The 14,862-nt window shown below is 43.6% G+C and overlaps 1 protein-coding gene across 1 annotated transcript in view; it reads left to right on the top strand.

The window, feature by feature from the left end:
* Positions 1-14,862, top strand: part of trdn (triadin) — an 88,901-nt gene that overhangs the window by 38,244 nt on the left and 35,795 nt on the right. Inside the window, exons 6-8 of the mRNA XM_066676805.1 lie at positions 988-1,014; positions 6,060-7,211; positions 10,973-11,062. Of these exons, the coding sequence (XP_066532902.1) occupies positions 988-1,014; positions 6,060-7,211; positions 10,973-11,062 (1,269 nt within the window). The remainder of the gene's footprint in view (positions 1-987; positions 1,015-6,059; positions 7,212-10,972; positions 11,063-14,862) is intronic.

Below are 14,862 nucleotides of genomic sequence, written 5' to 3'. Positions count from 1 at the left end.
GGGTTTCCTCCGGGTGACTGTCTGTGAGGAGTGTGGTGTGTTCTCCCTGTGTCTGTGTGGGTTTCCTCCAGGTGACTGTCTGTGAGGAGTGTGGTGTATTCTCCCTGTGTCTGCGTGGGTTTCCTCCGGGTGACTGTCTGTGAGGAGTGTGGTGTGTTCTCCCTGTGTCTGTGTGGGTTTCCTCCGGGTGACTGTCTGTGAGGAGTGCTGTGTTCTCCTTTATATATATTCTCCCTTTTATATGTAGAATCTTAACTAGCTACCAAACCCCTTTGAATTAGTCATATTGCCTTCTAAGACTTGCATAGGTTTAGAGATGACTGTTCACCCCCGACCTGAGCGCACAGCAGTGGCTCTGGTTTTAGCCGTTTTTCCTAGGTTCTCTTATTTCTCGCCACTGGTGATACACTCAGTAGGGTCACTGTATCTGTTGGTCGACTCTACACACATGTGCACATGAACTGAACAAGTGTTTATTTTATAATATGACCCCTTTAAAGTCTGTGAACCTAATAATAAATGTATTTCTGGAAGTGGATTAAGGTGTTTTGGCCGATTAAACCAAACATTTCAGTGTCCCCGAAATTTCTTATCACATAACATTACAGCTACAGGCTCAGAAATGACCAGGATGCATGACACATTCCACTTGCCTGTTTGCTCTTGTGACAAAAATGGAAAATCAAATGAAGTGGATAAATATGGGGATGAAGAAATGAAGCAGTATGAAATTGGTGTTTTTTTTTTCCCTCTCTCTCTCTCTCTCATGTAAACACCCTGGCTGACAGGAGCTGGTGCGACAAAGCGTGGGACAGAGTATCAGGGGGAAAACTTCATTATGCTTGGCCTTAATATAAGTCATTTTCTCATCTTCTGCGTAGTCTCGTACTCGTTTTACTCTCACATTTACAGACATCACACACTTCTCTCCCATGTTGACTGCACAAATCAACAACTTACTGCAATTCCTTCCTCTCTTTCCTCTAGGAGAGTTCCTGCCACCAAGGAAAAAAGGTAAGAGGCTGGCAAAGAAAATAAACAATAATAATAAATGCAAATGACATAATCTCTATTAAATGCTATTAAAAGGGGCACTCTGGCCAAAATAAAAAACATAACACAGCCATAACTTCATGCGTAGACGGCTTGGCTGGTGCCACAATAGCCTTTATTTTCCAGGTTCTGGTGATGCATCTTGAAGGTGGGAGGACTTGCCAGGGAAAGGTCATTTCAGGGCCTTCAAGTTGACGATATATAAAATTGTGTCAGGAATCATGGGGCGGACTGACAGAGGCGGACGCACTTGCTAAAACACAGTAACTTTTCATTTACATTTCATTGACAAGACAACCATACAAAGACAGACTAGAATAACTAGCAAGAAAACTTAAACAAAGAAAGACTGAGACAGAGAAACTTGGAAACAATGACTTGGACAGAGAAAGGGAACTGGACATAGAAACCTAGAAAGAGAGAGCTAAACACACAAAGAGAGAAACAGACTAATCTTAGACAGAACTAAATAGACACTTGAACAGCTAGAACTAAACAGACACAGAAAGATAAACAGACTAAACTTGAACATAGACATAAACCGAGTAAACTCACAAACTGACAAAGAGACAAAAGAGATACAAAGACTGACTTGGAGGGTGTGAGGCAGGAAGGAAGGCAGGAAGGCCAGAGAGTACAAAATAAAGGTGAAATGTTCGACAAACAGGAGAGACACAAGAGAACTTAAATACAAGACACAAACAAGATGCACCTGGACAGATAACGAGGGGGCAGGTTAACAAATGACACAGACGAGGAGGCAGAACAAAGGCGGGACAAGGGCGGAGACAAGGACAATAACAGACAAACCCATGTGCAGATAAAGCACATGGCGGGGACAACAGACCTGACAGGACGAGGGCGTGACAAATTGTATACCAGAGCTAGCATGCTGCTAATTCTCCAACAGTGTTCTGTCCATAGGCTTTATATGAAGCTTGCAACAAAGTGGAATACATATTTAACATTGTTCTGTTGCCGTTTTGCAGTGACACATTTAGGAATAAGAGTCCAAGTCAAGTCACATAACACTGAGGTGTACATTCTTGTCAAATCATAAGTCACTGAGATATGAATCTGTGTCAAATCATGAGTCAAGTAATGAGTTGCAGGGTGAATCCATTTCAGAAGTCACTAGAACGTGAGTCCGATTTGAGACACGTCTCTTGTTACTAGGATGAGAATCTGGTTCAAGTCGAAGTACTGGGTCGAACTCTGACAGCATTTTTGACAATCGAGGAACCGTTCTGCGTGTTTCTGCCGACACAAACGGTTCTCAAATCAGAAATATAGGTTCCCAGCTGGAACCAAAGAAGAGCTGGTCCTTCAGCGTGATCTCTGATGTTGTTCATGGGCGTATCAAGCTTCAGAAACTCCAAAAAGAGCTCAGAGCCTCAAATAAAGCATTGTCACCCAGCTGGGGTCATTTACAGCGTGGTATATAGGGTGACCAGACGTCCTCTTTTACCCGGACATGTCCTCTTTTTTAGACTTAAAAAAATGTCCGGGCGGAATTTCACAAACGCCCGGGATTTTGTTTTTCTAGAGCTTACATAGAACTTCGAGAAGTTTCATTCACAAATTAGTCCCGCCCTCCCCTACTCCGATTGGTTCGCTTGAGTGAGAAGGGGGCGTGGTGAAGTAGCCTGAAATCTTCTGATTGGACGGTCTGACTGTAGAGCTACCGTTATTGGTTGATAACCTTCTCTGTAAACATTTAATTGGTCAGTCTGCACGTCAGTAGTCCTTGTTTACCTCAGGCAAAGCTCATGTACCCACCCTCATCTCGAGCAGCTATGCCGAAACGTAAATGTAAGTTCTCGGATGAAGTAAAATAGAAATTCCCATGTTTTGTGCAGCAAATAAAGGTGTAAAGGACCTAAAAGCACACATAGGTTCAGCTAAGTATACAACAGCAGCAAGGGGCGAGACCTCATCACACCCCCATAGTGGTATATGAATAAACAATAAGAAATAAAACTTCGTTTCTGTGGCAACTTAGCGTTGGCTACATTCCTCCGCTGTTCAGGAGCTCAGCGACTGCTCAGGACTCAACATTTCAACACTCTGATCTGAACCCACTGTAAATAAGAACAAACCTTGACCCTGTCCGTTTACCTCTGGCTCTGGCACTGAATTCAGCCACAATGACACAGGAACCGAGCCCTCACAGGACCCCCCGCTGATGATGTATCCTTGGTTCCTGTCTAAACTGGTGGAAATGTGAAGGGCTGGTTCACGGGGAAAAATACGTTTCCAGGAATCAGGAACAAAACCAAGGACCAGAGTCTTTTTGGTGAAAATGAGCTCTGAGGTGGGCCTAGAGTCATTTCAGTTCATTTTCATTTGCTTAAATTAAAGATCAAGAAATCTGTCAAACAACATTAAATGCTAGTTCATGGCCAGATTGCCCCTTTAGGTGGAGACTGCATGAGCTTTGAATGCATCTGAAAGCTGTGTGTAATCAGTAAATCGTCACTGCAGTGTGAAGAAGAGCTCAGCGTTTCTGACAGGTTGTTGGTTTTTTAAACTGGCTTTAAATTATAATCCATCTACTCTGTCTCTGCCCTCTAGGCATGTTCTTGCTCTGCGTGCTAAAACATAAACTTGAAAGAAGCCTTAATTTCTACCCAAAACAAGAGAGAGAAAACTAACATTTTCTTCCTTTTCAGAGAAAATTACAGCTCCTTTAAAACTGACATGCCTTACTCTTCTTAATCACACGTCAGTTATATCTTCACCAACCAGCCACAACACTAAACCAACCTCTGTTTCCACACTCATTGTCCATTCTCTCAGCTCCACTGACCATTACATTGACAGACTGTAGTCCAGCTGTTGCTCTGCATACTTTTTCACCCCCCTTCCACTCTAATCTTCAATATACCCCCACAGAGCAGGTGTGATGTGGTGGTGGATCATTCTCAGCGCTGCAGTGACACTGACGTGGTGGTGGTGTGTTAGTGTGTGTTGTGCTGGTGTAGAGCGGATCAGACACAGCAGCAGCTGCTGGAGTTTTTAAACCCTGTGTCCACTCTCCGTCCACTCTGTGAGACACTCCTCCCTCGTTGGTCCACCTTGTAGATATAGAGTCAGAGACAGTAGCTCATCTGTTGCTGCACAGTGTGTGTCGCTCGTCCTCTAGTCCTTCATCAGTGACACAGGACGCTGTCGGCTGGATGTTTTTGGTCGGTGGACTGTTCTCAGACCAGACACTGAGGGGTTTAAAAACTCCAGCAGCACTGCCGTGTCTGATCCACTGTACACCAGCACAACACACACTAACACACCACCACCACGTCAGTGTCACTGCAGCGCTGAGAATTATCCACCACCACATCACACCTGCTCTGTTTAATCACACATGATTAAAGGGGGTTAACAAAGTATGCAGAGCAACAGGCAGACTACAGTGTTTTAATTGTAGAACTACAAAGTGCTCCTGGATGGTCAGTTGAGCTGAGAGAATGGAAATTGGCAGCAGAAACAGGGGTAGTACTAATGTTATGGCTGAAAAGTGTATATATTAAATATGATTTGCAGTCTTTCATTATTAGGTTTCAAGGCAAGAGTGGGTTGTCAATGGTGGGTGACTGCATGGTCTGGGGGAAGCTCATTATTTTACTGGTTCAAATGCTACATTTATGATTTAAATTTGAACAATTTTCCCCCTTTTGGCCTAAATGTGCTCAATCTGCCAAGACGTGCCTGAGGGCTGATTTAGTTTTAGTTACGTACTGGGAATATTAGCCACAAGCTAATACTGCTCACTTAGAGCCCTCAGAATTACACTGTGACCATCACAGCTACTCATAATGGTCAGATCTCAATTACAATGCTAGTAATTCCAATAGCATGGTAATGCTAAGAAGGACTGGCGCCCCCTCCAGGGTGTATTCCCACCTTGCGCGACCCTGAACTGGATAAGCGGTTACAGATAATGAATGAATGGTAATGCTAAGCTAATTAGCACATGTTTTGAAAACATTCTTGCTGTTCTAGATATATACTACCATGCTTATTGTTGTTATGTATCTAGAACTTCCAGAAGGCCCAGAGTTGTATTTTATAATCTGTAAAGTGTACAATCCAGCTCATATAGGCCTAACCAATGGGAGAGCTCACTTGTCTGCAGCTACGTAGACATGAATCCTGATTGGACAGATGTACACTAGGTGTTTACAGTTGTACCCTATAAAATGTATGTAATTAAACATGACATGAATGTGTGTGTGGTTTCCCCCAGCACCCAATAAACATAACCGCAAAATGTTTCTGAGCCTGAAACCGTTTAACTGTGCGTTTGCCAGTTTCACAGGAGCAACAGTGTGTGTTACTGTAGTTCAAATATCGAGCCACAAGAGGTGGCATTTAAAGCAAATACATGCGACCTCTAGTGTCTAAGCAGACGAACTACAACAACACAAACAAGCAACATATGGCCCAAAGTGAAGGTCTTAAAACTGTTTTTCTCAGGCCCCCAATGAACTTGGGTTCATACCACTGTTAATAATAACTGTTTTTAAGCATGTTATTCATGTTTTATTCATATTTAATGCAACAAAAAATAGCCTACTGCACCTTTAATCTGAAGGCGAAGAGTTTGGCACCTCAAGCAGCACTTTGCACTAACTGAATGCAACATATTTACTCAGTGATTCATGAACTAAAAACACTAACAAGCATGTCTGCATCTCTACGCCTGAGCCAGGTCATGCTAATGAAGCTCACAGCGCTTATGCTACACTCTGCACATTAAGTAGATCCACTGCTTAAAAATAAAAAATAAAAAACACCTACCCTCAAACTGAATACACAGAGAGATATTCAGTGGAGGCAGCTTCAGACACACACACATCATTATGGGTTTGATGAACGACACTGCACGGTGAATACATCTCACTCTGCATGTTCTTCATGCTTTTACAGGGCTGCATTCTCATCTGTTTGTTCTGTTTCCCTGATGTTCATCACCTTTTAACAAGACAAATAACTTCATGATCTAGTTGCAGAGTTGCGAGCCAAGGAGATCATTCAGAAGGAGGAAGAAGAGGAGAAGAAACAGCAGGAGGAGAGAGAAGAGGAGGAAGAGGGGGGAACATCTGAGGTGGAAGAGGAGAAAGAAGAAAAGGGGGAACAAGAGGAAAAGGCTGAGACTGTGGAGGAGAAAAAGAAATCAAAGAGAAAAGAGAAGGAGGAGGCCAAGGCTAAAGAAGAACGAGAGAAAAAGGCTGAGACTGTGGAGGAGAAAAAGAAATCAAAGAAAAAAGAGAAGGAGGAGGCCAAGGCTAAAGAACGAGAGGAAAAGGCTGAGACTGTGGAGGAGAAAAAGAAATCAAAGAGAAAAGAGAAGGAGGAGGCCAAGGCTAAAGAAGAACAAGAGGAAAAGGCTGAGACTGTGGTGGAGAAAAAGAAAAGGGAACCGAAGCAGGAGGCCAAAGCTAAAAAAGAAGAGGAGGCCAAGGCAGAAGAAGAAGAAAAGCCAGTTGCTGCTGAGGTATCTTCTAAAGAAGAGGCAACTGCTAAAAAACCTAAGAAAGAGGAAGAGGAAGATGAAGCTGCTGAAGAGACGACCAAACCACAAGCAGAGGAACCTGCCGATGAAGACGAAGATACAGAAGCAGACAAAGAGGAGGAAGCTGCAACAGTGGCTGATGTTATTAAGAAGGATGCTGTTGACAAAGACAAAGACACTAAAGATACTCCAGGAAAAGATAAAGAACCTGTTGCTGTTACTCCTGACGATGATGAGAAGGAGGAGGATGACGATGTGAGCGACACTGACACCAGTCCTGAAGCTCCACCAGGTGAAGAGGTGGCTCCCCTCCATGAAGCTAAAGATGAGAAGGATGCTGATGAAAGAGACGATACAGAAGAAGCAATTACCGCTCCAGCGCAGGCTGATGAAAAAGATAAAGATGACAGCGAGGAAGACGAAGAGGCCGAAGATGGAAAAGCCGCTGATGAGAAAGAAGAGCCTGCAGATGAAGGAGACGAACCTAAAAAAGCAACTGAACCGGCTGCTGTTGATGCCGCAGCTGAAGATCAAGACGCAACAGACGATGACCAAAAAGACGATGACCAAACCGAAGAAGCTGATGCTGACCTTGACGAAGGAGCCAAAGAGGAACCAGGGATAGTTATCGGTGCTGTATCAGGTGAGGGTCTCACAGCAGAGAGAGAGTGATATTCGTAGACATTCTATGGCTCCAGCCATAACTCAGGGATGGGTGTACTGATCCAGAACCAATCTCGCGATTTAATGCCATCAAATGCTCACAGAAATGTTCCATCATTTAGTGTAAAAGCTCCCAAAAGAGTAGAAGCAAAGCTACAGCAAACGGGAGCAAACTACTTATTAGTATTCTTCTTTTCAGAAATGACATAACCAGTGTTTAAACAGACAATACACACAGCAATTAGTGTTTAACACAAATCTATTTCCCTGGTATCCTTCTTTTTTCCTTTCTACAGACTCCTGAGTAATCCTTTCTATATCTCAGTAACTGTCAGAATACTGCTGCTTTGTAGGAGGCTCTGATCAAATCCATTTCCTGGGGTTATTTCTAGAGTCCTTCACCAAAACTTATATGATTCAATGTTCATTCCCATAGCATCTCAAGGTTTGTAGTTCCTAAAAGGGCACAGGAAGGAACAGTACATGCAGGGATATACAGGGTGGGCCATTTATATGGATACACCTTAATAAAATGGGAATGGTTGGTGATATTAACTTCCTGTTTGTGGCACATTAGTATATGGGAGGGGGGAAACGTTTCAAGATGGGTGGTGACCATGGTGGCCATGGACCAAGACCAACGATCTTGAAACGTTTCCCCCCTCCCATATACTAATGTACCACAAACAGGAAGTTAATATCACCAACCATTCCCATTTTATTAAGGTGTATCCCTATAAATGGCCCACCCTGTATTTACAGTGCTCCATTGAGGTTATACTACTACATTAGCTTTCTTTCTTTCTAGAAAAGATTCAGAAATATCTTTTCTACTTTTTAAACTGTAGAAATGTGGGCGCCACAACTGTCCTGTTGTTGCCGATTGAAGTTAGCAACAGCTTCTTTATAGAATTTTCCAGTCCACCTTAAATGCTGCTCCAGAAGCACCTGTCATTTGAATTCTCCATTCCACCTTAAGTGCTGCAGCCATTCTACAGCGACTGGGATATTTTATTCCCTCTGAAAAGAAGCTTAATGTTTCAGATAATGAATAGCTCATATGTCATTTGCATCAGCTCTGAGGGATAAGGGCCGTAGTGTGAAGTTGTCACTGTGAAGCTGTAAAAATCCAAGTTTTTAAGAATGAAAAAAGAATTAAAATAAATAAATAAATAAATCAACCCAGGGTTAAAATGTATCTAAGCTTGAAGACTGCCGTCCGAGGGTCACAGAAGAGAAAATGACAGAGCAGCTGACAGCTGTTCGTTAGGCTGACAGTGGGTAGAGTTTGATCGCTGCTTAGTAAACCCAAACCCCCACTGATAACACTTACAAACCACACAATATAATCACTGACAGTTCCACAAAGCCATCACCTCCTCAGACGGCTGCAGATCTGCAGATGAAGGCCACGATGCAGCGAACTGACAGATTATCACACTGTAAATGGCACTCTGGAAGATTGTAATAACAGCTGTGATGAAACGAGAAAGTGTTATCTGAGGAGAGCTTGACTGCTTATTAGCTTTTTTTCCCCCCTGTTCTTCAGCGCTCAGGACCCCCCACAGAGCAGGTGTGATGTGGTGGTGGGTCATTCTCAGCGCTGCAGTGACACTGACGTGGTGGTGGTGTGTTAGTGTGTGTTGTGCTGGTGTAGAGTGGATCAGACACAGCAGTGCTGCTGGAGTTTTTAAACCCTGTGTCCATTCTCTGTCCACTCTGTGAGACACTCCTCCCTCCTCCACCTTGTAGATGTAGAGTCAGAGACAGTAGCTCATCTGTCGCTGCACAGTGTGTGTCGCTCATCCTCTAGTCCTTCATCAGTGACACAGGACGCTGTCGGCTGGATGTTTTTGGTCGGTGGACTGTTCTCGGTCCAGACACTGAGGGGTTTAAAAACTCCAGCAGCACTGCTGTGTCTGATCCACTCTACACCAGCACAACACACACTAACACACCACCACCACGTCAGTGTCACTGCAGCGCTGAGAATGATCCACCACCGGTGTAAAATGGGGATACGAAAGTATGCAGAGCAACAGAGGGATCACAGTCTGTAACTGTAGAACTACAAAGAGCTGCTGTGTGGTGAGTGGAGCTGAGAGAATGAAGTGCAGGGACATGAACGTCTTTTTAATGTTATAACTAATCAATGTTTATACAGAAGCAGGACTGGAATAAAATAAGACAAACACAGGTAATAATATTAAATATTGATCCTACAATTGAAATATTGCTACAGCAATAATAGCTCTACTCAGCTGCTACATGCATAAGTGTGTGGCCACCTTCTTATCCAACATTTCTTCAGAAATGAAGGGCATCAGTGTGGAGTTCCCCCCTCATCCTATAGTCAGAACACAGCATTCAATCACATAGCAGTGACTACTATTCATTCAGAAATATGTCTGATTAAAAGCAGCTTTGTTTACCATGTGTTTAAGCTCGAGTCCTCACCGTGTAGCTGTGATTGGGCAGAAAAAAAAGACCAGTGGAGGTTGATTGCACAGTGGTGAGTCTGTGGGTCCAGATAACACTGAGAGACCTGTAACGATGACCCGTGTGATGAGGCTCTTTTACACACACTCTGTGACATTCCCAGCACATCTAAACTGCTCGGTATTACAAAGTAACAGTGTTTGACCATTGTTCTTTCATACAAGACAGAGCAAAGATGAATGCACTTGAATTATGTTGTTGGAAATGCCCGAAGAGATTGGGACAAACCTGAAATATCATTGCAGCCAAACTGAGGAAGCACATGCTTTTCTTCTTTGTAAAAATCACTAGAAGCATCTCATGTGAAAAGCATGCCACGGTTGGAGTGGGCAGCGGCAAAATGGAGAGGCCGTACCAACACTGTGTGTGTGTAGATACCACTGAGAAACGTACTGGCCTGAACAATTTAACACAATTAAATAGGAGAGAGGTAGTGTCGCAGTCACACAGTTCCAGGGGCCTGGAGGTTGTGGGTTCGATTCCCGCTCCGGGTGACTGTCTGTGAGGAGTGTGGTGTGTTCTCTCTCTGTCTGCGTGGGTTTCCTCCGGGTGACTGTCTGTGAGGAGTGTGGTGTGTTCTCCCTGTGTCTGCGTGGGTTTCCTCCGGGTGACTGTCTGTGAGGAGTGTGGTGTGTTCTCCCTGTGTCTGCGTGGGTTTCCTCCGGGTGACTGTCTGTGAGGAGTGTGGTGTGTTCTCCCTGTGTCTGTGTGGGTTTCCTCCGGGTGACTGTCTGTGAGGAGTGTGGTGTGTTCTCTCTGTGTCTGTGTGGGTTTCCTCCGGGTGCTCCAGTTTCCTCCCACAGTCCAAAAACACATGTTGGTAGGTTGATTGGCGACTCAAAAGTGTCCGTAGGTGAGAGTGTGTGAGTGTGTGTTGCCCTGTGATGGACTGGCGCCCCCTCCAGGGTGTATTCCTACATTGCGCCCAATGATTCCAGGTAGGCTCTGGACCCACGGTGACCCTGAACTGGATAAGGGTTACAGATAATGAATGAATGAATGAATGAATGAATGAATGAATAGAAGAGGCTGTGAGAGGTCAGAAGACGTGGAGGACACTTGTCCACAGAGTCATACTCGGCTGAACGGACATTAAGGCAGACGTCGGTGCCGATGAAACAGACTGGCAGTGTGTAATTGTAAATACAGTCAACAAATTATTATTTTTTTTAAATCACATTGACGCCTATTAAAAAGATAAGCAAACATTGTGTGTCTCAATTCTGTTTCTGTAATTTCCAGAAATCCAGGAAGAGGTGAGCGAGGATAAGGAGGTACAAAAGGAGGTCAAGAAGACGGCTGCTGAAGAACCATCAAAATCAGTCCCTGAAGGTAAAGCCTGTGAAAAACACTAGGGGGTGCTTTAGTGTTAGAACAGAGTTGAGAGCTGAGGGCAGGTTCTCCACTCTGAGTAATGAGTATTCCTAAAAGCTGTGAACCCTTGAAACCGCAGACAATAAAATGATCTTCAAATTTAAAGCACATTCTCAAATTTAAAGTATAAAATAAAATAAATTCAGATTTTAATATCACCCTCGTTTCTACACTCACTTCTCAGTTTATCAGCTCTGTGGAACTCTGCATACTTTCTTATCCTAATCTTACCCTGTTTTTCAACAGAAGAGCAGGTGTGATGTGGTGGTGGATCATTCTCAGCGCTGCAGTGACACTGACGTGGTGGTGGTGTGTTAGTGTGTGTTGTGCTGGTGTAGAGTGGATCAGACACAGCAGTGCTGCTGGAGTTTATAAACCCCTCAGTGTCTGGACTGAGAACAGTCCACCGACCAAAAACATCCAGCCGACAGCGTCCTACAAGGTGGACTAATGAGGTTGGAGTGTCTAAGAGTGGACAGTGAATTAAATGCAGCCAATAAATTAGAAGAACAACAGACCTATACAAGGGCAGAGCTGTTAACACTGGCACTGGGTGTAGAAACAATAGCTACGTTCACACAGCAGGTGAAAGTGGCCCAACTCCGATCTGTTTTGTCATATGTGATGCAGATGTGTCGTATTTGTGGCAGTGTGAACAGCACAAATTGCATTGAATCTGACTATTTAAAATCAGATTTGGGCTACATTCATATGCGGTTTTGAGATCCGATTCATATGTTACAGTGCGACTCTGTCTGAACGGCCAGATCGGGTTTCATGTGGCTTTTACGTCACTCCAGCCAACGATCTCCGGACTTACGGTCCGAAGCACTTTCATCTTAGTTTGATGTGTTTAGGACGTGGAAACGGACTGGTCAAAGCATTTTCGTTTTGTAAAATTAGGGTGACCAGATCTGAGATGCAGAAAATGAGGACACGTCTCGACCTCTCGGGGATGGGGGGGAGTGTTTGGCTCTCGCTTAGCTGAACCTGTGTGTGCTTTTAGGTCCTTTACACCTTTATTTGCTCCACAAAACATAGGAATTTCTTTTTTAATTCATCCGAGAACTTACATTTACGTTTCGGCATAGGTGCTCGAGATGAGGGTAGGTACATGAGATTTTCCTGACGTAAACAAGGACTACTAATGTACAGACTGACCAATTAAATGTTTACAGAGAAGGTTATCGACCAATAACGGTAACTCTACAGTCAGACCGTCCAATCAGAAGATTATAGGCTACTTCACCACGCCCCCTTCTCACTCAAGCGAACCAATCTGAGTAGGGGAGGGCAGGACTAGTTTGTGAGCGAAACTTCTCGAAGTTCTATGTAAACTCTAGAAAAACAAAATCCCGGACGTTCCACCCGGACATTTTTTAAGTCTAAAAAAGAGGACATGTCCGGGTAAAAGAGGACGTCTGGTCACCCTAGTAAAATATATCGGGAAACGAAAAACACGTGAAACTCCTTAGTCCAGGTTCCTGTCTCTCATTTATGAGAAGATAACACACGTGGACATTTGTATAAAGGGTTTTTTTGTAAAACAAACAAGAGAAAATGTGGTCGTTTGTGGTCGTTCTATATCAGTTTTATATCGTTTATATCGGTAGCTGTATAAATGTGTATCATGATAATATTAAACTCATGTCTGCGCTCGTCTAGTTCTCTTTGGAGATGATGTGTTCGTGAGAGACCTGGGAAATTTGTGCTTAGAGTTAAAGAAACATCCGTTCACGTTGTAACATTCTTTACAGTCTTTAATTAATACTCTGCCTTTAACACAGAGCTCACAAAGTAAAGGGAAGTGAAGTGATACAGCGCTGCAGTCGGGTCCCATTCCTTCATTTCAAACACGAAAGTGCTTTGTATGAAACAGACGGACATTTTCTTCTGATCAGCGCCTGAATCCTTGTCCTTTGTGAGTCTGATTCAGACTGATGTCAGATATAGATCAGATTATACAGAATGTGTGAACAGCAGAACACAAATTGATTTGGGCCACTTTTACCTGCTGTGTGAACGCAGCCATAATGAGGCCATTTAATGTGTAATGACTGATGTGTAAACACCAAGCAGCCATCAGACGACCAAAAACATACCAACCAATATTTATGAAGGTGATTCATAAATTTTCCACAAGTGCAGCTCATGAGATTAAGAATTAAATTGCTTTAAAGTCCTATTATTGTCCACAGAGCGCCCCCTGCTGTGAGGTGGTGATATTTAAAATGGGTTCAGTGAAGAATCTCTGACTCAGTGAGACCACTAGATGTCAGTATAATGACTGTTTCATAATGTGAAGAAAAACACCGGAGAAAATGACTGATTGCTCCTTTAAAGAAGAAAATGAGTTTGATAAACAAAGCATCAGCGGAAGCAGTGCGTGAACAGAGATGTCCTGACGGGCGTCAGCGTGTTGGAATTAAACTGACTGTGAGGAAATGTGCAGCAAACTGAGTGTTAAGGATTAAGTGAAAAAGGATGAATTATGAATATGAGAGTAATGACACAGCAGGCTGCTGCAATGAGAGCTGTAACTGCACTCAGGAAACCGAGATAACACCAGATAAGGAATTAACTATGAATGACTTTAAATATAGGGGCAAATAAATAAATAATTAAATAAATAAATACATTGAGACCAAGTAATACCATACATTTAATAAGTGTTTTAAACTGAAAACAACACCTAAAATTGCTTTATGAAAATAACAAACAATGAAATCAATGAATTTCTAAATAAAAATACACACATTATATATATATATATGCTGGCAATTCATTCATTCATTATCTGTAACCCTTATCCAATTCAGGGTCGCGGTGGGTCCAGAGCCTACCTGGAATCATTGGGCGCAAGGTGGGAATACACCCTGGAGGGGGCGCCAGTCCTTTACAGGGCAACACACACTCACACATTCACTCACACCTACGGACAGTTTTGATTCGCCAGTCCACCTACCAACGTGTGTTTTTGGACTGTGGGAGGAAACCGGAGCACCCGGAGGAAACCCACGCAGACACAGGGAGAACACACCACACTCCTCACAGACAGTCACCCGGAGGAAACCCGCGCAGACACAGGGAGAACACACCACACTCCTCACAGACAGTCACCCGGAGGAAACCCGCGCAGACACAGGGAGAACACACCACACTCCTCCCAGAACGTCACCCGGAGGAAACCCACGCAGACACAGGGAGAACACACCACACTCCTCACAGACAGTTACCTGGAGGAAACCCACGCAGACACAGGGAGAACACACCACACTCCTCACAGACAGTCACCCAGAGCGGGAATCGAACCCACAACCTCCAGCTACCTGGAGTGTGACTGTGACACTACCTGCTGCACCACCGTGCTGCCCTTATATGCTGGCAATATATTAATTGTAATTTCCAGAAATCCAGAAATAATAATGATATTAATTGTATATTTCACCACGATTACAATTAAAATTGTTGTATTTTTGACCCTCACAGTCCAGTGATGAGGATTGTGCTGTAAATATGCTCCAGTGTTAAATATGGGATATTTTCTCTAATGTCACTGGGAGCTTGTTCCTCTGTGGTTTTCTGAGCGCTTTTTATATTTGGTGTGTGATTCTGATTGGTCGCTGAAACTGTTTTTCCTCAACGTTTACATTTGACATTTGTCAAACACAGCACGTCCAAACCACAGACGCTGGGTTTCTCTTTTGCACGAGCTGCTCGTTCTGCCTTGGCATTTAGGTGGGGACACAACAGAATAT

Source organism: Hoplias malabaricus, chromosome 7, assembly GCF_029633855.1.
Source record: "Hoplias malabaricus isolate fHopMal1 chromosome 7, fHopMal1.hap1, whole genome shotgun sequence".
NCBI lineage: Eukaryota > Metazoa > Chordata > Actinopteri > Characiformes > Erythrinidae > Hoplias > Hoplias malabaricus.
The sequence above is the reverse complement of the archived record's forward strand: the minus strand, read 5'-3'. Positions and strand labels throughout refer to the sequence as shown.